Source organism: Poecilia reticulata, chromosome 6, assembly GCF_904066995.2.
Source record: "Poecilia reticulata chromosome 6, P_reticulata-male-v2, whole genome shotgun sequence".
Classification (NCBI taxonomy): Eukaryota; Metazoa; Chordata; class Actinopteri; order Cyprinodontiformes; family Poeciliidae; genus Poecilia; species Poecilia reticulata.
In genome coordinates this window covers 11471122-11493370 of record NC_088835.1, presented here as the reverse complement: position 1 = coordinate 11493370, position 22249 = coordinate 11471122, and the positions used below count along the sequence as shown (strand labels likewise).

The 22249-nt window shown below is 39.8% G+C and overlaps 4 protein-coding genes across 5 annotated transcripts; 2 read left to right on the top strand and 2 right to left on the bottom strand.

Annotated features, from left to right (window-relative positions):
• Positions 1–122: 122 nt before the first annotated feature.
• Positions 123–6242, bottom strand: slc35b4 (solute carrier family 35 member B4). Its single transcript, XM_008410974.3, has 10 exons — positions 5954–6242; positions 4421–4534; positions 4233–4335; positions 4097–4146; positions 3934–4015; positions 3782–3845; positions 2809–2918; positions 2658–2733; positions 2474–2549; positions 123–1919 (listed from the first exon to the last, which is right to left on the bottom strand). Exons 1-10 carry the CDS (start codon positions 6028–6030, stop codon positions 1670–1672), a joined length of 1002 nt encoding a protein of 333 aa, XP_008409196.1. The 5' UTR covers positions 6031–6242; the 3' UTR covers positions 123–1669.
• A 1257-nt stretch (positions 6243–7499) lies between these two features.
• golt1bb (golgi transport 1Bb) lies at positions 7500–9556 on the top strand. Its single transcript, XM_008410975.3, has 5 exons — positions 7500–7686; positions 8016–8107; positions 8587–8765; positions 8847–8928; positions 9016–9556. The coding sequence occupies exons 1-5, from the start codon at positions 7662–7664 to the stop codon at positions 9052–9054; spliced, it is 417 nt and encodes a 138-aa protein (XP_008409197.1). The 5' UTR covers positions 7500–7661; the 3' UTR covers positions 9055–9556.
• Positions 9557–10425: 869 nt separating this feature from the next.
• Positions 10426–13983, top strand: LOC103465807 (spexin prohormone 1-like). The gene is made up of 6 exons (XM_081607897.1): positions 10426–12037; positions 12639–12710; positions 12834–12879; positions 12974–13033; positions 13660–13737; positions 13807–13983. The coding sequence occupies exons 2-6, from the start codon at positions 12648–12650 to the stop codon at positions 13851–13853; spliced, it is 294 nt and encodes a 97-aa protein (XP_081464023.1). The 5' UTR covers positions 10426–12037; positions 12639–12647; the 3' UTR covers positions 13854–13983.
• A 441-nt stretch (positions 13984–14424) lies between these two features.
• On the bottom strand, positions 14425–22201 carry ldhbb (lactate dehydrogenase Bb). 2 transcript variants are annotated; one of them, XM_008410979.3, is made up of 8 exons: positions 22085–22201; positions 18692–18828; positions 17368–17485; positions 16523–16696; positions 16249–16422; positions 16046–16163; positions 15239–15362; positions 14425–14859 (listed from the first exon to the last, which is right to left on the bottom strand). In XM_008410979.3, exons 2-8 carry the CDS (start codon positions 18818–18820, stop codon positions 14692–14694), a joined length of 1005 nt encoding a protein of 334 aa, XP_008409201.1. In that variant the 5' UTR covers positions 18821–18828; positions 22085–22201; the 3' UTR covers positions 14425–14691. The 2 variants fall into 2 exon arrangements, with proteins under 2 accessions (XP_008409201.1, XP_008409200.1); XM_008410978.3 differs by lacking the exon at positions 22085–22201 and adding an exon at positions 19141–20717.
• Between the last annotated feature and the right edge of the window lie 48 nt (positions 22202–22249).

The window sequence follows — 22249 nt, the reverse complement described above, 5'->3', positions numbered from 1 at the left end:
AATCAGTGAGGCATGAGGGAACTGTCTGTCCCAGCGCTGGAAGACAAGGAGGAAACAACCCCCCCACCAAAAAACATTCATGTTGCATAATATTTATTTTAATAAGCCACAAGACCCGGAGATTTATTAAAACTAGTTTAATTTCGGAGTGTAGAGATTGTTGACACTGGTCCAACACACCTGAGACGACATGGTCTAAGAGCAAGGAGCCATATAAATAACCTGCATACTCATGATTCAGTACGGACTAACCTCACGCTTTCAAAACCTCACACTTTCAAGAAAAATTAAATATCTAAACAGCATTATTACAGACAAGACAAAGAAGTTGCACCGTTGGTCAATGAATGCTACTGAGGTACAAATGCTAAAACAAAAAGGTAGATTTGGTGACAGTTGGTTTTTTTTAGCAAAAAAAAAAAAAAAATCATGAAAAGACCAAAATATTGGATTTATGTTTCATCCGAGCCAATGTTGTTTGTGAGCTCAAAATTGGCTTCTTGCTTGGCCTGACGAAATGCACCCTAGTGTGTGCAGGACACCCTATGTAGGAGGTGGTCAGATTTCAGAAATTAAGAACATTTCTACAAATTATGCATCACATTTTGCACCAACACGTGTCTCACTTTGCAGCCACAGGCCTAAATCGCAACAATTATCTGCTTTCACAGCCCATTTCAACCAACGTGGGCCCCAAATATAAATGTTGGTTGGCATTATACAGTAAAACTCTGTTTCATCTTTACCACTGTGCATAACACGATCAGTCAAATCACAATAAACCGCTAAAGAAAAGCCATGTCTAAACACTTCTTAAGGGGAAAATAGGGTAAGAATGGAGAGTACTGAGGAGTGCTACACACGTGAAAGTTTCTGGAACAGAAGAAGCAAAACCTTAAAGTGCAAGGCTAAACTGGCATGCAGTTTAAAAACCTTGTCTACTGGAGCTGCATTAGAGATTTATGCAATAGCCAACACCTGCATGTTCTGAGTGGTGATGGCGAGCTGAACAGGTCAGACCCGGATCAACCTGCATATGACAACCTCTCAGACTGAAGACGGTGACATCATGAACCTCTTACTACAAACTGAGCATCGTTTCAAACACCACAGCCGGCCTGATTTTTGCTGGCGATCACATCTGTCCCTCTATGACCAGAGTGTACCTCTCTTCCGATCGCTACTTCAAACAGGATGACGCACAAAGCTCAGATCATCTCACACTGGTTTCTTACAAATATGAAATTGAGTTTAGTGTACTTTAGCGTTTCTAGTCTGCAGATCTCATTCCAACAGAGCAGCTCGGGTAGGTGGTAAAATGATGGGAAGCAGTTCAATGCAGTACCACATTGGGGTGTAGCTAAGAAAGCGTCCAAAAAAACCAAATGTATATTCATAGTGTCTGTGCTCCATTCTGCTGACGGGGTTGCAAAAGATTCGGTGTCCACCATTTTTGGTCTTTTCATGACATTTAATCACTGGAAGGCAGATTATTATCAGCACCTCCTTTAAACTGCAGTTGGTAAAACATGTAGGATCAAGTATGAAAACAAAATGACCGTATTTGTATAAAACTACCACAGGAGATTTAAAAACATTTCAAATTTGCCCAAGGGGCAGATTTCCCCCTCCTCCCCCTCTTTGCAATCTGCCGGCAGTCTCTCCTTCGTCACTCTGCCTTCTTCTCCTTCGCTCCGGCCCCCCGCAGAGCCGCCTGCACGCTGCTCCAGACCTCCGTGTACAGCAGGGTGCCAATGAAAACCACAGCTGTGCCCACCCAGTGCCAGGCGGTGAAGGGGTTTTGGAAGTAAAGGATGGAGAAGATGAGGCTGATGAACTTTCTGAGGGTCACCACCAGGGTGACGGTCAGCGAAGTGCACTCTGTGGTCAGGATAAAGACGCCACGGATGCACACGTACCTGGGAATAGGGTTAAGGTCAATAAAACAATAAAAAATACCGGGAAGGCTTTTCTATGGGTGATAACGTGCCTCAGAGGAAAAAATTAACTCTTAAGTACTTTGACACCTTTGTAATTAGTCAAAGTTTTGGATCCTACACTTTTCCCTCGCTTACAATGAAACCCAAAGTCAGCTGTCGTCATGGTGAGGAAACAAATGGAGCCCCACCAAGTCGCTTTTAATAGGACCACCATGTTTTAAACAGTCTGCAGGTACGCTAGCCAAACAGGCTGCTGTTTGACAAAGAGCAGAAAAGCAAAACGGGACAATATTCTCTACAACGAGCACTGGAAAACTAACTCAAGTCTAGGTATCAAAACCAAAACTAAAATAATGAAAAGTTCTAACATTATTCTAACTTTAGGAATCCTTTTAAGAGGAAAAAATGTTTTAGTTCTTCCGTGTTAAGCAAAAGTGAAAACATTTTTGGTGTACATGATGTAAAAACAGCTCTGTGATAGACACATCAATCTATACAACGCAGGGAAGAAAAACAGACAAACGACAGGATACTGTGTGACGACATTGATCAGCAGGTAGAGCCACATCGTCGGCATGGTCAGCCCGACCACGGGAACGAGAACGGGAGCTGCGGCAAAACAACAACAGTGAAAAGAATTAGTTCACCTCCGAGATGTGTCGCGCAAACACGTGTATTCCAGAACAAGAATTGAATTATCAATCTGTTTAAACGCACTGCTTTGATTGAAGAGGATGCAGTGGTTGTAGATGTTAGTGGCCAGAAGCAGGAAGCCCGGCAGAGGCAGGCAGTGCTGAAGACACGAGCAGATGTTAGATTAAAACAAACCAACTCAGACGTTTTCCCTCTGTGTCGGAGGAACGCTTACGTTATAGAAGAGCGCCTCCTTGGAGTGCTTCCCATACTGCTTGTAGAGCGTCTCCTGGAAAATGCCCATCCTCGCAGACATCAGCAGGGCAAAGGTCAACATGGCGATGCCTGATTGAAGATAAAGCCGCGCGTGTTAAAGTCGCTACAGAAAGGCAATCGATAACGTTCTGCTGCTTAACCCTTTTAGCTTAAGCTTATGAGCTAATTGCAACCAGCAGTCCCTGAGCATTAACCTACCGCCACCATGTCTGACTGTCTGAAGTTCTGTTTCTGAAATGCTGTTATTTTTCATCACATCTAAAAACTTTTAGCTTTGTCTTGGTCCATAAAATGTTTCCCTTCAAGTCTTGATAATCATAAAGATGCTTCTCGGTTAAAGATGAGATGAGCATCTGTGTTCTTCACGCTCAAATTTTTTTATGGACAACCATGACCGTCCTCTTCAGGAAGCTGTTCTATTAAAAACAGCGTCTTCAGTCAGAGGCTTCTTCCGAACCGCTGTAATACAGACTGCAAGTGAGGCCTGCACTTGCCTCACTGCTTCACATTTTGTTCTGGATCCCTTTATGACCCAGTCATAGGAACGTTGCATATCTCCTCCGTTTGTGGGTGACGTCTCTCGCACTGGTTTGCCGTAGTCCCAGTAGCCTTAAAAATGTCTTTGCAACCCTTCCCACACTGGTAGAGGTCGCTAAATTTGTTTCTGCTCCGTTCTTGAAACTCATTACTTTAAGAAATGATGCCTTGCTTTTCCAGATCTTTTAGTTTACATCATGTTTATACACAGGTTGTGTATAAGAGATTGTTGTTGTTTTTTGTTGTCTCGTCAAATTGAACTTAATTTTCCAAATATCACAGTCAAATCTTTAGAAAAGAACAGAGAAATCAGTAAAGGACTAAATACTTTTTGCCACAAAAATGAGAGATTTTTCTCCTGCATTTCTTGCTCTGTTTGTTTAACCGACACTCACCAATAAGCCAGTGCATAAAGGCATAAAGCCCTTTCTCCTTCGACCCATCACTGGACACCTCATGCTGAAACAAACCAGTAGATGATCTGGATTATTACTGGGGCGTAACAGCAGTTGAACTGGAAAACACAACATGTCTGCAGAGGACTCACCACTTGTGTGGCTGACATGATGGTGCATATGAAGATGCCAATGGAAACTAGAACAATAGAGAGATACTTGCTGGCTGAGTACCTGCAGGTAGAGAAAGTGAGATGCACTGAATCCGCAGGAAGATATTTGACAAAGCAGAAGGAAAAGCAGAGGAAGAATCACCTCTTCTTCAGGATGATTATTCCCAGGATCATGTTGGCTATTAGAGATCCCTGAGAGGAAAAAGAGGGGAAGCTTAAACAAAAGCAGTGGAGGAGCACAGGAGGAAGCTTAAATGACAACAAGACGCGACACTTACTGATCTGAAGATCATGTGTAGTGGCATGGCGATGTTAAAGTTAAGAGCATAGTTGTTGATCACACTGACGGTGAAGAACATGGTCACCATGATAATATAGTTACTGAAAAAAAATAATACAAAATTTCATTCGATATCAGCAATTAGTCTTATCCGCAGCATCTCATTTAAATGAAACAGTTTTTTACCTGACAGGAATTGCTGGTTTCTTTCTCCCAAATTTAGTTTCAAATATGAAACCTTCTAAGGCAATAAAGACGAACTGAGCAAAGGTGACTATGTTGCCGCATCCTGGAAACTCTCTGAAAAACAGAAACGTTGCTTTAAAACGGAGGCAAAAAATCTGAAATTATTGCTTTAAGAAAAAGGGAAGCTCAATAAGAGAAGAGCGAGTTTATGGATACAGCGTCACGCTAAAAGTATTGAAGCCCTTCAAAACTTTCCATGTTTGGTCACGTCACAACCATAAAGTTCAATGCATTGTGATTAGATTCCTTTGTGATCTACCGACGTAAAGTGGAGTAAAACTGTGAAAACGAATGAGCAGAAAAAGTTTTCAAGATTTATTTTACTAATAAAAATCTGCAAAATCTGATTTGTGTTGTATCAAATTTTAATCTGTGAAACCCTGTATTTTTAATCAAAGCAATTGGCCTAAAACAAAAGAACAAGCAAAGAAAAAAAAAACTGAATTGGTGAATAGTAAATACGTGCTAAAATCTCAGTATGAATGCAGCGGTTCTCTGAAGGCTTCAGATGTTTGCTAGTGAACAAACAGCATCATTGAGACAAAAGAATAAACCAAACTTTCTTTCCTTTTGTTGTGAATAAGAACTCATCTGGTTAACTAAATAAATAAAATAGATACCTGAAAAAAGGGGGAAAAAAGCAACAAGGAGGACAGAATGCTGGAAGAAAACAGTTGCAAACACTGAAGCAGAGCTGCAGTAGTTTACATCAAACCACACTCCTATGTGAAAATGGCCCAGTCAAAGTCTGGATCTAAATCCACTGGATCACATGCAGTCAAACTTAGAAAACTGATGCTCTCCAGCCAAGGGACACAGCTAGAGCTACTTTGCAAGAAGGAATGGGAACACATTTCAGTCTGTAGGAGCTCCATGTCATGCAGATTATTATTTCTTTTTTTTTTAATGTTTTGAAAAAACATGCATAATTTTCCTTCCACTTTACAGATATGTTCTACCTGGGGTTGGTCTGTCACACAAAATACAAGGAAGAAGAAAAGTTGAAGAGGGGTGAAAAACTTTCCAAGACGTTTTAGAAGTGAAAACTTAATTTGTTGCTAAGGGCATGGACTACTCATAGATATTTACTGCTCAGGTTAAGTTTTACTATTTAATGTTTATACTCTTCTCCCTTTAGTACTGCTCTTATCTGACTCTAATGAAAGTTTCTCAATTTTAGAGGAAATGATCTCTGTCCACTGATGAAAACTCATACCGAGAGGTGTCTTGCGGTTAGTTTTTGTTTCAACACACCGACTGTACACTCATACTCATGTAGAAACTACACATTCACACAGAACCCCGTTTCCACTTTGCTTATTAATCCTAAAGGAAATAAATCTATACAGTTTGCTGATGTGACACAATCGTACATAAACCTGAACCTCCCCGCTTCAACTAAACTCCAACTAGAAATGTTTTATGCTCATTAACCTAAACTTTAATGGCTCCCGGTTTAAGTTTGAGACTGACCTCACCAGCAGCTCCAGAGACACCACATTGCTACAACAGCCGACAAAAACAAGGACCACAGCAAACACAGTCCCCATGATGATTGACGGGCGAAAAAATTGCGACAAATAAATAATACGGCTCAGTTATTGGGACGAATAAATGAGAGGAGCATGCTTGAACATTAGCCGCTGTTTGGGTTTCAGAGGAAATCTTCTTTCTCAGCAAACTCCTGTGTTATTTGAACACGTCAAAATGTGACATTTCGCTCTTCCGGTTCAGTAGAGTCATGGTAGTTGTAGTTTTATTTTTTTAAAGGCGGAAGTGGACGCCCATTGAACGACTTTTCCCGATATTTTTTAAACAAAACACATTGTGCTACGCTTCATAATCAGTTAGTCTATTTTACTTTTCCCGATATTTTTTAAACAAAACACAGTGTGCTATGCTTCATAATCAGTTAGTCTATTTTAGCAAAGTGCCTAAAATGTAACAAATTAATGAGCTTGTCGCCTAGTTGTCAAGGCTACAACATACTGGACTCAGTATGAGTTTAAATATAAAGAGCTATCACTCTGTTCGGAATTTGTATCTTCGAGAACATCATTGGAAAAGTGTTGGAAACTTGTTTACCATATAGATTTATAACACACAAGGCACAACAAAACAGAGTGCTATATTACAAGATATTGTTTTCGTCAGTGCATTTCTGAACCCAACATACAGTTTCTTATGAAAATGTTAATACGTTTCATTTGTTATATAGAAATGTTTTCATTTTCTGTGTCTCAATTCGGATATTATACATTAGAATAAAAATACTCAAGTCTGTAATTTATACATATTCGAATTAAATTAATTGAATTAGATGAATGTTACTGACTTATTTTATCAGTGTTTGTATATCAAACTCCAGTCTTAGAATTACATTTTTGTTGAAGTATATTATTTTCCCTCAACATTTTCCATTTAATCTAAGTCTAAATTATATATTAATCTATATCATGCTAATAATCAAACAAATGAGATCCTTCTCCCAGCAGCTGGGAGAAGAACACTGACTCTGTAACTATTACTCCTCCTGACAAACTCAATAACTCTTGTTCTACTCAGCTGCACATTCCTCGGATCATTGGATGATATTTCTGATTACTGTACAGTATTTTAAAATTATAATCTTGTACCCAGTACATTATTCTTTATTTTGATTGTTGTTTTTATATTCTAATATATATTCAAATTTTTTTTTATCTTTGTGTGAACCTACATGCCCCGATACTGCTGCTACATCTGAATTTCTCCACTGTGGGACAGTAAAGTATGATTCTATTCTATTCTATTCTATTCTATTCTATTCTATTCTATTCTATTCTAACAACATATTCTTTAATCTCGTGGGATTAGGAACATTTCTCATTTGTTGTCGTTTTTGATTTACCCGAACCTTTGTCAAGCAATAAAAATTGACCAAAAGTTCTCTTAGGATCCCAAAAGAAGCTCAAGAGTCTGATGTTTGTGTGATGTGAATATAGACGATCTCTGATACATTGCGTGAGTGCGTACGTGGCTCCATTTGACGTGTTGGCGTAACGTACCGCTAGCTTTGGCCGTACTTGTGGCTCTGCAGCCGTCGTAGCGACAATTGAAATAGCTTCTGGTCTTTAACAGTCACACATTTTAGGAGCAGCGGTCATCGTTTGGTTTGGTTAAATCTTCGGAAGCTTTCAAAATGATTTCACTCACGGATTCACAAAGTAAGAGTCGGGTTTTTGGCGTTCTTTGTCGGTAACTAACCGGGTTTAGCTAAATGTACGAGGGTAACAGCGAAAAAACGATTGGTTGAGAGCATCATTACGTCACTGTGGAGGGTTTATTTCTTATTTAGACATTTACAATGTACTGTATTATGTGGGAAAATGTAAACATTTAAACCAGCAGCTACTTCCTTAAACTCATACCCTCCTTTATGCTCATATTCTAATTGTGTTTTCATTGTACACTCTTCCCTTTTTTTTTTGCTAACATGTGAACTGCAGTGATTGATGTTATTCTGATCAAATCTCTTGTCCCCTAAACTTCGCAGAAATTGGAATGGGACTGACGGGGTTTGGTGTGTTTTTCCTCTTCTTCGGGATGATGCTGTTTTTTGATAAAGCTCTGTTGGCCATAGGAAATGTGAGTTCTTCAAACACGCTTCCAGTTCCACTGCCTTGTTTCACAATATTCAAAGTTTATATACTTTTTTTTGGTTTGTTTTGGTCAATGACATCACATGAGTAGGCTGTTAGTAAGAGGCTACATGTTGCAGCAGACTAGTGAATTTTCATAGACTGAAGCATTCTGGAGAATTTGAGTGGCTACTTTGCAGAATTTTCTGTAAAATCAATCAAACTTGCATTAGATTACCCACAGAAAAACATGTCATGGTCAGTTCCAACTTATTAAGCATTTATTTCTGGCAAATTGGTTAAAGAATGAAATAAATATGTTTTCAACCACAAATGTGAACGTGTTTTCGGCATGATTGAGGAAACCGACAAAGTGTCGTCGCTCAATAGTAGTGCGCTTTTATCTTTGTTATCGGGAGAGAGAGAAAAAAAATGCACCACTTGATAGTTTTTGTAAACCTTATAATATTTTGCATCTGCATGCAGATTCTCTTCGTGGCAGGCCTTTCTTTTGTCATCGGCCTCGAGCGCACCTTCAGGTTCTTCTTCCAGAGACACAAAGCGAAAGCCACCAGCTTCTTCTTGGGAGGCATTTTTGTGGTTCTGATCGGCTGGCCGATCATCGGCGTCGTCCTGGAAATCTACGGTTTCTTCCTCTTGTTCAGGTCAGGTCAAAGGGTGATAAAACGCCTCACACTCGCACACACTTTCCCGCTGCTCACGTTGCTCATGCTTCGCGTTCACAGGGGATTCTTCCCGGTGGCGGTCGGATTCATCAGGCGAGTGCCTGTTCTCGGCTCTTTGCTCAGTTTACCAGGAATTAGGACGGTAAGTGTCGCAAGGGAGAAACGCGTACAACTCGAGGTTGGTGGAGATTTTCAGTGGCCTTTTTTTTTATTGCTTGCTGCCTTTCAGATGGTGGACAAAATCGGTGAGAGCAACGCTATGGTATAGCGCTGCGCTGTTGACGCAAAGGGGGACTTTTCCACTATTTATCATGGATTTTCATCGTGTTTGTGCGTTCCAGTCCTCGCCACTCCAGAAAAGTTCATTCACACGTTTTTCTGAAGAAAACACACAAATGTGTCTGTAAACATTCCTCTGACAGCATCTGTTCCCCTCGTCCAGACACAAGGAGTGTCCGACTGAGACTGAACAACAATGCAAATGTTTCTTTGTTTTTTTTTTTGGTTGTTTTTTTTTAACTCTTTGTTCCATTCCTTGGAATATTTATGGACTAAACACTGGACTATCTCAGAGGAAAGTCAGTGCCTGGGAGCGATCCTGTATGACATGTAACTGGATTATTGATAATGGATTTTGAATTAAAAAGATGGTTGTAATCGTTACAGAAATGTGCGTTTCTGTAAAAAGATGTTTTGAGATGTTTGTACTGTAATTTTTACAGTGATTTTTCTAAATGTATACCTGCAATAAATTGTCATTTTTTTGTAAATGTGTGTGTTTTTTCATTTCTGATTGACAGGTCAGTTTTATGTTCCCTGAAAAGACAACCTGGATTATTATTTTTTTTATTCAAGTACATTAAGCATTGTTCAAGTTGAGGTTTTTGACCATGTGACAAACTTAGTTTTATAATATCATGGTATTAACACAATTTAAACCAAAAGAAGTGTAACACAGTCTCGTATTAATTACGTAAAATTGCAAATAAACATTTAGACCAGATACATGCACTGCTAGCTTTTGCAATTTTTAACTCCAATGTAAAAAAAATATTCTTCAGTATTTTGCTTCCAAATAGTTAAAATTGTAATTTTTCACAGTGGGTTTGAAAACTATTTCTGAATTATTTCTCTCATGACTGTCCAGTGGAATGTTTTTGTTTCATTGTCAAACTGCTTAATTCTGATCACTTAAGCAAAAAGCTGCAAAGTTTTCAAACAACTTTCAGTGTTCAGCTTCCTGTCAGTGACTCGCCACACAACTGCAGAGTCACCATTGTATTACAGTGAATGAGGTAAGTGTACAGTCACCCTGCAGGGCTTCTGTGCTGACTGTGCTGAGATGCTTTCAATCCCTGACCCTCCTGATCCGTCATCTGGACCATCAGCTCGCTTAGAAGGACCAACAAAGAAGTCATCCATTTTAGCATTTTTTTATTTTTTTTTTACAGCAGATACATCTTTGTAAGACCATCTTATTGTCTGCAAAAGAAGTAAATATTTAAGGTGCCGAATTTGATAATTTGTCAAAAGTAGATTTTTTTATGTAAACAGTATACGATTTCCAACATGGCTTTTTTTTTATTTTTATCTTAAAACTTTTATTGGATAATGGAATTAAACAATATTTGCTTCATTAGGTTGGTTAAACAACTTTTAAAGTTTCGGGCATCAGAAATAAAACGTTACTTTCTCATCTAGAAGACTAAAATTGAATAGAACAAACTCCACTTTGGAAATGTTATTGTTCACCTCTAGATGGCGCTAATACATCTGCGGATCCAGTCTGCACAGGAGGGGACTGGGTTTTTTTTTTTACAGCAGATATAATACATACAGTACTTATTGAAGTTTTCTTGGATGGTGTCATGAATAAACAGAGAAAGGCATTTCATACATTCAGGGTCAGTTCTTCCACAGACGGCGCCAGGGAAACACCTGAGATCCTGGGGCAGGATAAAATGCAGTGAAGTTCCACACACAACACATGACCTAGTCTTTGTGTTGTCAACAACAAGCAGGGGGGCTACTCATCACATGGGGTACAGAATCAATTATTTGGTGTTTATTGCCCCCATTGGTGATGCTGCCCTGGGCAACTGCTCATAAGATAAGCCACTGCTGTATTCATCATTTCACTTATGCTTTTCAACTTTCCTTAGAAGTCTAAATATCCATGTTTGACTTTGGAATCATAAATAAAAAGTCCAAATCCAGTCGGAAAAGAAGCTGTAGCTTCTCACCAACCCTGACTTCAAAACCCAACATGGCCGCCTTGCATGCAACACTCAGCGATGGACTGTGTAAAAAGTTTACTTGCACTTCTGATGGTTTTTATCACATCAACGTTCACCCCTCTTTAGTGGACATGCTGCTCCACAGTTCGAGCTTTTATGAGAAAAACACTATTAGCTTGTTTTGCTAACAGCAGTTAGCCTGGTCCCTGGGTTTATTCCGCTTAAACGTAGGACCTGGAACACAGTTTAGTTGGGCTTGATGTCGTTCCCACATCAAATATGTGACTTTGAATTGATTCACTGTTGACATTTTCTCCGCTGAGTTCATTTTAAGTTTCTGATAAAAACAAACATTGGTGCACTGCTTGAGCAGCTGGGACTACTCCAACTACTAAAGCCATGGCTTGTGATATTTGAATGTTACAAAACGGCTCTTTAACTATATTACAGTTGATTTCTGGGGTGAGCAGCTGGATGTATTAAAATATGAACTCTGATGTTGATGACCTCGACGTTGAGTGTTGTGCAGTCTCCTGTGGGAACCTGATAGTCTATGCAAATGTTAAACAAAATCTTCTCTTGTGTCTCTCACACTGTTTGTGTAGCTCCAGTGAAATGAAGCTCACACTGTTTTACAGCTTTAAGCCTCCTGGCGGTGCTGCTGTCTTTTACCCCCTCTACGCTGACATCACGCTGTCAGCACATGAGGCTCATTCATAAATCAAACTCCACGTAGTGTGACCCTGCAAAGATCCTCCTTTGATTGAAGGCTCCAAAGTTCAAACTTGTCCCCGGCGCACGTTGCTAACATGAAGAGTCAGCCTCAGCAGCACCTCCCACTCCACTCCATCCCAGCTGGAGTGTCAGGTGTGATGTCGTTCAATGACCCGTCAGCCTCATCGCTGATGTCACATAACGAGCTGCTTTACTTAATATGCGTCTTGAAAGGCAGAAGGAAACGTTGATCCAACGCTTACACAAGCTACAGCCTGCAGAACAAAACACTCAAGAACAGTAAGACTGCATTATTATTATTAATTATTATTATTATTATTATTATTATTATTATTATTATTATTATTATTATTATTATTATTATTATTATTATTGCAACAAATAGTTATTACTGGTGATGCCTAGCGTGTACACTTTAATGCCATTCGGATTAATTGCTCTTATTCAAACCTTGGTTATCAAGTTGCATGATTGTCTTTCAAAATGTTTTAAATATTTATTCACATGTCTCAGATTCCAAGGTTAGATTTTAAGCAGCAGTATTTATGTTGCCATCTACTAAAGGCTTAACTTTGCTTACATTGAATGCCATTTTGTGATTTTTAATTTTCATAGTGACTGTGTGTTGCTAACTTAGCGTTAGGAAAAGTAAGACTCCACTTTGGAGTCTGCTATGTAAATTAAATAATTCTAGCAAAACAGTGGGGATAATTGGTAACAGGATGTATGCAGTGCGTATGGTACTGTATAATAGTTTATAAGTAAGTGACACCATGTACAGGATTAGAAATATGAGGAACAATTTGAACTCGTAGCAGTTTGTAGATGCAGAGGTGAAGTGCTGACAGTTTGCTGGTTAGTAAGTTATTTTCTTTTGCAGGCTTCAAATATGTCTCTAAAGGTCACTCTTCTTTTGGTGTCGCTGGTTTCTCAGTGCTGGTCCGCTCCTTATGTAAGTACAGGCTGATTTTTGACAGAAATGCATTTTTCTGTCTAGAAGTAATATTGCAAAAAGCTATATATATATACTTATATATATATATATATATGAATTATTTGGTATTTTTTCTTTCAGAGGAGAAACTGGACTCCTCAGGCAGTCTTGTATCTTAAAGGCGCACGTAAGGCAAACATTTATAGCAAAAAAAAAAAAAAAAGAATGTAGGCAGTCTGAAACTGTTTTGTTGCTGAGGAAAAGTTGTTGACACTTTGCAGAGGGACACCGCTCAACCCTGGAGCGCAGCAGCAGAGAAGAAGGGGACGCTTTACAATTAGGTGCATCTCACATTTATTTATTTATTCATCTTTTTCTTTATGCCGTTAATGTTGCAAATGTACACTGATACCAAAAGCAATTATTTCAGGAGGGTAATGTGTGGGGAGCACACATTATTTGGTATCCAAATTTAGTTTGGATACCAAATAATAATAATAATTTAAAAAATGACATTGTTAAATCCATATTTTCAAGCACTACGAACCCACTCAATGTATTTGTTAGAACAGGCTCCTTTAACCACTTCAAAATTTTTTAAATACTGAAAATCTTGATTTAAATATGTGATCCTGGTATGATTTGAGGGTCTGGTTGGGAGTGAGTAATAGACAGAAGAAAAAAAGAGTGCATATTAACACAAATAAATTAATAAATGTTTTGATTCATCAACATGTTTCAAAACTTCTCCTAAGTTCATGCATAAGAAAATATTATGCATCCAAGACCAGAGGGAAGGCGACAACCATCCATCCATCCATTTTCTTACACCCTTGTCCCTTAGTGGGGTCGGCAGGGGTGCTGATGCCTACTGTATCTCCGGCTAGGCGACAACCAGCTGCTGTAAATTTTATTATGCTAAACATTTTTCTAATCTTCCCAACGTTTCTGTTTTGTTCCTCTCAAGTGAACTTTAATCAGATCAGCGATGGGCTGGGATTGTCTTCAGCTTCCATCGAGCTCCTGCAACAAGCTGCAGAAGGAGGTGAGCCTGCGCTTCATTTACATGTTTTATAACCTGCTTAGAAGCTAAAATCTCTTCGTCCTTCTTCAGGTGGAGGCAGACATCTTTACCGAGACTGGAGCTTCAAGCATCTCTGATTACCTTTTGCCTGATCCAGTTGTCGTACTTGCTGTTGGATATTTGAACTCCAAAATGTCATTGTTGGTATGAATGGATAATCTGCAGCAAAGAACTCTTAAATAAACTTCATTGTTCTAAAAATGTCAATTGATTATGACTGACTTCATTCTCATGTGCTGTGATGTGTTTGCTGGCATAAAATTTAGTTCGGTTCCTCTTTCATTGTGCTTTTTAAGCAAAGTTTAGAAATTGTTTTCAGTATGCTCCTGGTAGGGGTAAGTTGGGAAAGGAACATTTGAAACAAATTTAGCTTTTCAAACTTTATTCTTTACATGTTATGTCCTTCCTTTCTTTTTTGTTTCCTCCCTTCTTTCCTATCCTGTCAATTAAACCTGTCAACTATTAAGACGCTGAGTGAACATCAGCAGCTTGCAGTCAAACATCACCACCCTGTCATCACTGAAGGTGCCATGTGGGGGTCAGACATGATGCCCTGAGCTCACTTTAAGACACAGTGACATGTTTCTGCAGCACTGTGACCATAACCCAGTATATTTAATGTGTACCGGTGAATAAGTGAAGCCACACCCCAGTAAACCTTCTTTATTTTGCATCAAAGCAACGCTTTGTGGGTCCGAGCATGTACATCAAGACATTTCCCTCTGTTTTTTCCACCTTCGATCTCCTCACGAACATTTATAATTGTTCAAAATGACACCTACGGCTAAATATGATAAGAATCTACAGGAAGCAGTGAGTGAGGCGCAGCGAGTGGAACCGAACGGTTTTCAGAGACTGCAGAGTGAAGAGCAACCGAACCGAGGAGATGCTTCTGCATCGCCCCCTTGTGGTGGGTTAGATGTCCCGCAGGTCCCTCTGGATGTCCCACAGCGTGTTGGCGCTGGCCTGCAGCTGGGCCACCTCTTCATCCGTCAGGGTCATGTTGACCACACTGGCCACGCCTCCGCTGTTTAACACGCAGGGCAGACTCAGGTACACCTCGTCGCTGATCCCATACATGCCCTGTTGAGGCAGAAACATAAAAGTCAGAAACCAAGTCGCAAGGATCACATCCTGTTGCAGTTGTAGGAAAAATCAATCAATCAAAAAAAAGAAGAAAAATATTCAGCTTAATATGGTGCTTTCACATCACTCGAACATTAAAGAAAATGTTTGTCACTTTACAACCACAAAATAAGACAGACAAACAAACAGACAGACAGATAGATAGATAATTTCCTGAATTAGATATCTATTTTTCTTATAAACTGAGAAGCTGATCAAATCCAACTTGATTATAAGGCAGAGTGCATTAACATTTCTGAAAGGGCGTTATAAGAAGTAGAAGTCAAGTACAAGTTACTTATGAATGAGTGAATGAATGAATGCATTTATGCTTCACCTGCACCATAGTGGAGACCGGATGGATTCTGTTCATGTTCCTCATGAGGCTCTCGGTTAAGTCGGCCACACTCAGACCGATGGCCCAGTTGGTGTAACCCTTCAGCTTGATCACCTCATACGCGCTTAAAGACACATAAATACATGCAGTAAAAGATTTCACTAAATAATGTCTGGACCTAGTTCTGCTGAGACTTTAAATTTAGCTCATTTTAATGTCAAATTATAAAACAAACCCCATGTAAAGCACATTTTCCCTTGTAAAGGCGTCTTTGGGGATTTACTGTGTTTTAGGGAAGATGTACACCAACACTGCTTTCTATTTATGCTAAAGCAATTATCAGCCCACGTTGCAGTGTGAGCAGAGAAAATGGTTCCATAAGCGGGTTTCCAATGACTGGGTTCTGAGTCTTGCCCCAAAATTAAACAGCTACAAAAATGACAATGACACATTTACTAATACTCTCAAAATGACTGGTGCCATGGTTGTTGATCAGAGTTTCTACCATCATTTAATAAATTACCCACTTTCTGTTTTTCAGGGGCGTATTTATGACATCATACAGGCGCATTCTTAAAAATGGAAAAGATGGGAGAACATGTCTTTATGTAGGACAGAGAAAGAAAACAGCCACATATCGACAGCTAAATAAGGTAACGGACCTAAATCTCTATATATTTTTTTATATTTATTCCCCTTCTGTGTAAATCATCAGATAAATATGTTCTTTAGAATATTTTAACATAAAACCAAACGACAGATGGACCAAACAAAGGTAACGGCTCCCCAGTTTGACCTGGTGCTTACCTATCCACCACCATCTTATGAGTTTCTTTCCAGTTCTCTTCATCAAAGTCTGTGCCGATGTTGGGGTTCAGTGTCTGCAGGTTGACTCCGGCCACATTCGTCCCGCTCCATACAGGCACTAACATGCACATTGTGAGGTTCTGATGAGGCAGAAAGTTCTAAGTGCCAACATATATCTAAGTAAAAACAAACAAATTCCTCACCACTGGTGTCTCCGTGTTCTCCCAGGATCCACCCGTTGAAGCTGCTGGAGTGGATGCCAAGTTTGTCCGCCATCAGGAAGCGGAAGCGGGCCGAGTCCAAGTTGGTGCCGCTGCCGATGACGCGGTGCTTCGGAAGGCCACTCAGTTTCCAGGTCACGTAGGTCAGAACGTCGACTGTTAAAAAAAACATTTTAGCGGTATTTAAAATAAATATTGCAGCCTTTATATGGAAGAGGAAAAGCGGAGTTTTATATAGAGGAAGGGTTGGACATGCCCGGGTTGGAAACAACAATGATGATGCAGTCGGGGCTGTATCGTACAATCTGAGGGATGATGTGCTTGAATATGTTGACGTTCCTCTGAACGAGGTTCAGCCTACTCTCCCCCTCCTGCTGTCGGACTCCGGCTGTGACGACAACGATGCGGGAGTTTGCTGTGACTGAGTAATCTGAAAAGAAAAAAGAGCGGTCAATAAGCTGTGATGAAAAAAAAAAAAAAAACTTTACAGTTTAAGATGCCAGTCTAAATTTACATCTACGAATAACAGATGATAATTTCTCTAAAGTGCAGTCTTGTCGACATTACAAGACAAACGGTGACTTCTCACATCTGTTCAGTAACTGCTTCACCTCTCCACTGTCCAAATGTTTAGTCATCACTTCTTAATGAGTCTTGATGAATCATTAATAAACTTAATGAGCTTGTTTGGGCTAAATGTTGCTGTACAGGTATGTGTCAACAGAGTGAAGAGCAAAGGAATGAGCACACATTCCTGAGGATCTCCTTTTCCCAGTTTAAAACAGAGTAACGTCTTACTTGCACTTTTTGTTTGATGCTTGTCTTAAATTTTGATTATTTTTTCAGTATCAGCTGGAATATAATGTTCCATGTTAATAATTGTTGGAATAGAAATCTATAGTGGGCGCTGTTCTTCAAAAGCTGTGATGTGAAGGTGTGTAGGGTTTGTTTGAGGGTCCAGAGGAGGTAGGACGGCTTTTATGTGCCCACAACTAGTGTGAAATAGTTAATTGCTAAGAATAACCATCATCATCATCATCAGCAGCAGCAGCAGCAGCAGCAGGTTTAACGTCTTCCAAGTGTTTTGAAAAATAGATTTACCTTTGTCTGCGACTATTTTGGGGGTTTTGAGGAAAAGGCTGCCGTGCTGCAGGTCCATCATCTCTCCCTTCAGCTTGTCCTCCACCACATCCACCAGGGCCAGCTCATCAGCCAGCTCCTGTGACACACCGCGTTCAAGCAATTTATTTCAAAGCTCCAACATTTAGCGCTCTCCCGTAGCACGAATAGATGGCAAAATGCAGCTGCTTATGCTGTATCCCTCGCATGTTTTGTCACATTCCAGTCACAGAGTTCAATGTGTTTTACTGGGATTTTATGAGAAAAAAACAGAAAATAGTGCATAACTTGGTACCCAACAGATAAGTCTCCATTTAAGAGTAACAAAAAGAAAGCTAGTATTTAAAGAAAACCATTTGTACGCTCAGGCCTGGACGATAAATGGCATTATTTTATGCTATAATTGGTACTACACAAAATGTACCATGTTCACTGTGAGGCATGGTGGCGTAACCATCATGTTGAGGAGATGCTTTTTCTCCAAATTATAACCAAAGCGGACGGGACTATAGGTGGGGCTAATAGAGGGCAATTCTGGAAGAAAACCTGTCAGAGGCTAGAAATAAATTGAGATTTACCTGGAATCACAACAGTGATCACAATCATTCAGCTGGAGCCACAGTGGAATTGTGTAAAGTGATGTTTGCTGACATTCTCCCCCAAAAATATACAACTATAAATGCAGGGAAATGTGGTTCTGCAAATGAGCTATTCAGGTGGGGAAATGCAGGCCACACTTTTCAGACTTCTTTGTGAAAAATAACTCAGGCCTTTGATTATTTTCCTTCTAATTCACAATTACGCCCTAGTTTATTTCACAGAAAACCCCATCGAGTTTTAACTTAAGTTGTACCAAAAATATATTAAAAAAGCATCACTATGTTTGAATCTTTTGGTAAGCCGTTGTAGTTTTTGATAATAGAAATATGCTACTCCACTACTTCCTTGAATCTAGATGCTTTTAGACAAACCTTCCTCAGACTCGGCTATCAAACTATTGTTATAAATTAGTTATATTTAAACATTTCATTTTGGGGTCACAGTTTTTGCCCTACAGCTATATTTAGGGCGTAACTGTCCTATTTTAGATGTTGCGAAAACAGTCTGACATGGTTCAGTAGAAAGTGCGTGTAAGCCACCTCCTTTCATGACAATTGGAGACAGAGGGGATAAGATCAAGATCAGAGGCCAAGAGATCAGTAATCTGTTGTCAATCCAGGAGAATCAAGAGGAATTATCCCGTGCTGTGGCAGAAGCAGGTGGGGAGGGGATGTTGTGCAAAAGGCAAAAACAGTGGAGATCTTACCCTGAGCAGGATACTGACAGCACAGGCCATGCCGACCTGACCCACACCCACTACCGTCACTTTGTTCCTGGGAGGCTCGGGAGTGCCGGTGAACAGTGGGGTGATCAGCTTTTGCAGGACTGAAGCCATTCTCAGTGCTGAAACATGTTAACGAAACAAAATGAAACATTTTACAGTCAAACGACGGCCAAACGTCAACCGTTTCGAAGAGACGCGACGTGCTCTGCCAGCTAAACTTCATAAATACTGCAGTCCGTCAAAGTGCAGCAGGATCGAGAATTAAATGTGGCAGTCATCTCATCATTCCCCCCCTTTTTTTTTGTTCATCTAAATCCCATAATCCGCCACTAGAAACCACACTTCCTGAGCTCTGTCCCGCACATGATTTGTCAGCAGAGTTCACCTTGAAATGACACGCAGTCAGACACAGAAAGAGCAGCAATACTTGCTTTGTTCGGCGAAGCTCCGAGCTGCTAGGTATAAATACCACCATGTAATCAGCATGGCAGACTGGTGGGGACACCTAAGGCGTGCTTCCCTTAGAGCTGCATCAACGACACTCCCCACGCTGGTGGCTGTGCAGTCCAGAAAATCGAGGCAGGTATCCCAGTGTGCTGCAGTAGTAGCAGCAGCAGCAGCAGCAGCAGCAGCGTAGAGGACATGTGACTCAGGACCGGATGGAGGAGCTGCGAGCTGCACAGATCTCCTCTCTCCTCCTCTCCCTGAGCCATCCTCCCCTCACGGAGGACGGGACACTATAATCTCACTGACTGCACGCCGCTAAAGGAGTTACTGTAATCCCTTAACACTGCTTCCATCTGCTGCACCTGCACTAACCAAGAACCTCAACTTTCCCTCTAGTAATAAGCTCATGAAGTGAAACTTCCTCCTGTTTGCTTTATTCAAAATGAAATTTGTACATTAAGAGCATTTATTTATAGAACACAGTTACCTGCATCGTCAGCTCTTAAAGCTATACATAGTTTTAGTTGTGATTATCTAACACATAATTTGAAAATGAGAATCTGAATTATGCAAAATGAACATTGCAAACATGCCTACGTGCAGTTGAAACCAGATGTTAATATACACTGTAAAAACATTTTGATTTCTGTTTGCCAATTGTCAAAAAAAAAAAATTCTTCCAAGTCAGATGTTAGCATTTCTTGTGGATGTGGTATCACCTTAATAATGTGAGACTTGGTTAAATGTTTCAGGTCTCCTTCTCACAATAGTTCGATAGAATTTTGTCCCATTCCTCCTTACAGAACCGATTGAGTCGGATTTGTAGTGTGATCATTTATGTCTTAAGCTGCTGTTTCAATATTTCCACAAAGTTTTCTCATGATGCCATCTGTTTTGTGAAGTGCACCAGCTCCTCCTGCAGTAAGAGAGCGCGGTACAGACTGCTGACCATCAAGGTGGTTCTGACCGAGATGGATCTGTATCTTCTCCCTGGGAACAGATGATGTGCTGCATGGTACTGGTCTCTCAAGTAGCGTGAAGAGGAGATCCGCAAGAGGTTGGTCCCGATTATTTCAATAACAAACAAACTTTGGACAGCATTGTTCTGAAAGTTTATCAAGAGCCTCTTTAGGTGTTCGGCTCTCTTTAGCTTCCTCAGGTAGAAGAGGTGCTGCTGTTGGAAATTGCAAGTATCTCAAAATTATTTATTTTATTCATGATGTTTAGAAATAAATTGTGATTTTAGCACCACGCTATCAATTGCTCAAACTCCTCCATGTATAAAGACTCATTGTTTTTAGCTGTAACTGTTGCATCATCTGCAAACTTGTGATTGGATGAGTGGGAGTGGAGTAGTGGACCGAGCTCACAGCCTTGAGGAACTCCTTTGTTAGTCCATATGGTGGTGGAGGTGTGCTCTTCTGTTTTCACGCTCTGGGAGCGGTTTGGTTAAAAAGTCCAGTATTCATTTACATACTGGGATGTTTAACCCAAGGTTGTTCAGTTTCAGTAATGGTTTGTTTGGTAGTATTTAATTAAATGGCAAACTAAAGTCAACAAACATCTTTGCATAGATGTTTCTATAATTTGCAAACTATATAATCTGTCAATCTTTTTATTTCTTTATTTATTTTTTGCTGTTGACAAGGCCTTTTGGTTTTGTTTTGCACTGATTTTGCACCAAAATAATCTCTGAAAGAATCCGTCTGCTTCCTAAATGGCGTGACGGCTAGACATTCTCATGCTTTATATAACTGCATATAAATGTTTTAACAAATAAGTGTGGCACCTGCAGGCAATCAGGAAATTGCTCCGAAAGAAAACCAGGTTTTTAGAAGGTCTACAGTCCTCTTCCTAGTGACTTCACTGATTTATTTTATTTATATTTCCTTTTGATGTCACACAAGGAAGCAATGTGTTGTCTTAACATACATCCACAGGTTTGGCTGCAGCTAACTCAAAAATTGTTAACGAACCAATCGGAGGCTTAATCATTCAATTAGTAGTTTTAGTAATTAAAATGAGTAATCATATTGACTTAGGAGAAGTAATATAAAAACTGTCAACAAACAGACTTAATTTTGGCAGTAATAATAACCGATTTAGAAACAGGAAGAGTTTTTAGTCTGATTTCATGTCAGACTGAGAGAAAAATGATCTTTCTAATACAAATATCTGGTTAAGAAGTCTTTAAGCAGAGGCAGACGTTACTGACAACAATTATACCGCTTACTGTAAATCTGTGAATCTGTCCATTCATTATAACTGAGTGACAGTGGATTACCCATGAAGAGTGCTGTGCACTCCAAACACGTAAACATGAGGAGGTATTTACATGGCTTAGCACCAAGGTCAGGAAGAAGGGACAGCAGCTCTGTGTCTTCACAATAAAAGCATGCTTTCATTTACAACAATATCAGACATTTATGTCTCTTAAAGATGTAAGGTCAGTCATTGTGCATATATTAACTTGAAAGAACAGGCATTGAAAAAAATTAAACATGCTGCAGGGATAGGTGTTTTCTATCAGATGCAAATTATGTGAAACTGAAGGTAGAAAGCAAAGAAATTCCTGAACATAATGCAAAATTATGTTGAGGAATGATTTTGCATTATAAAGCTGTTGTTTTAAGAATCGAATGCATCTTTTTTAGAACACATTCTTTACTACTTTTGGATCTACTAGACATTTAGCAGATATTAAGACAAAATAAAACTACACATGCTCTACCTGAATACTAGATTTCCTGTTTTAAACCTCATGATGTGCTTATTTCTTGTCCAAATGAACTTTAGCTGCCTTTCTACATCGAAGAGCGAATCCTTTCCTGCTTTTAAATAAACAAAAAGCAGCAAATAATATCGGGCTACAATTGTTGACCGGATTGTTCAAATCACTGTAGCATGAACATAATTATTTTTTTTTACCTTTTGTCTTGAGGTACCGTGGACGTTAGTTGTAGCTGCTCGCCTTTTCTCTAGAACAAGAGGATCCGCTGTTGACGTGCCGCTCTGCCTGCCTGCTGCCAACCTCCTGGATTTATCCCACTAAGCCTCTCCGTCTCCAGTGGATCGCCTCGGCCACACAGAGCG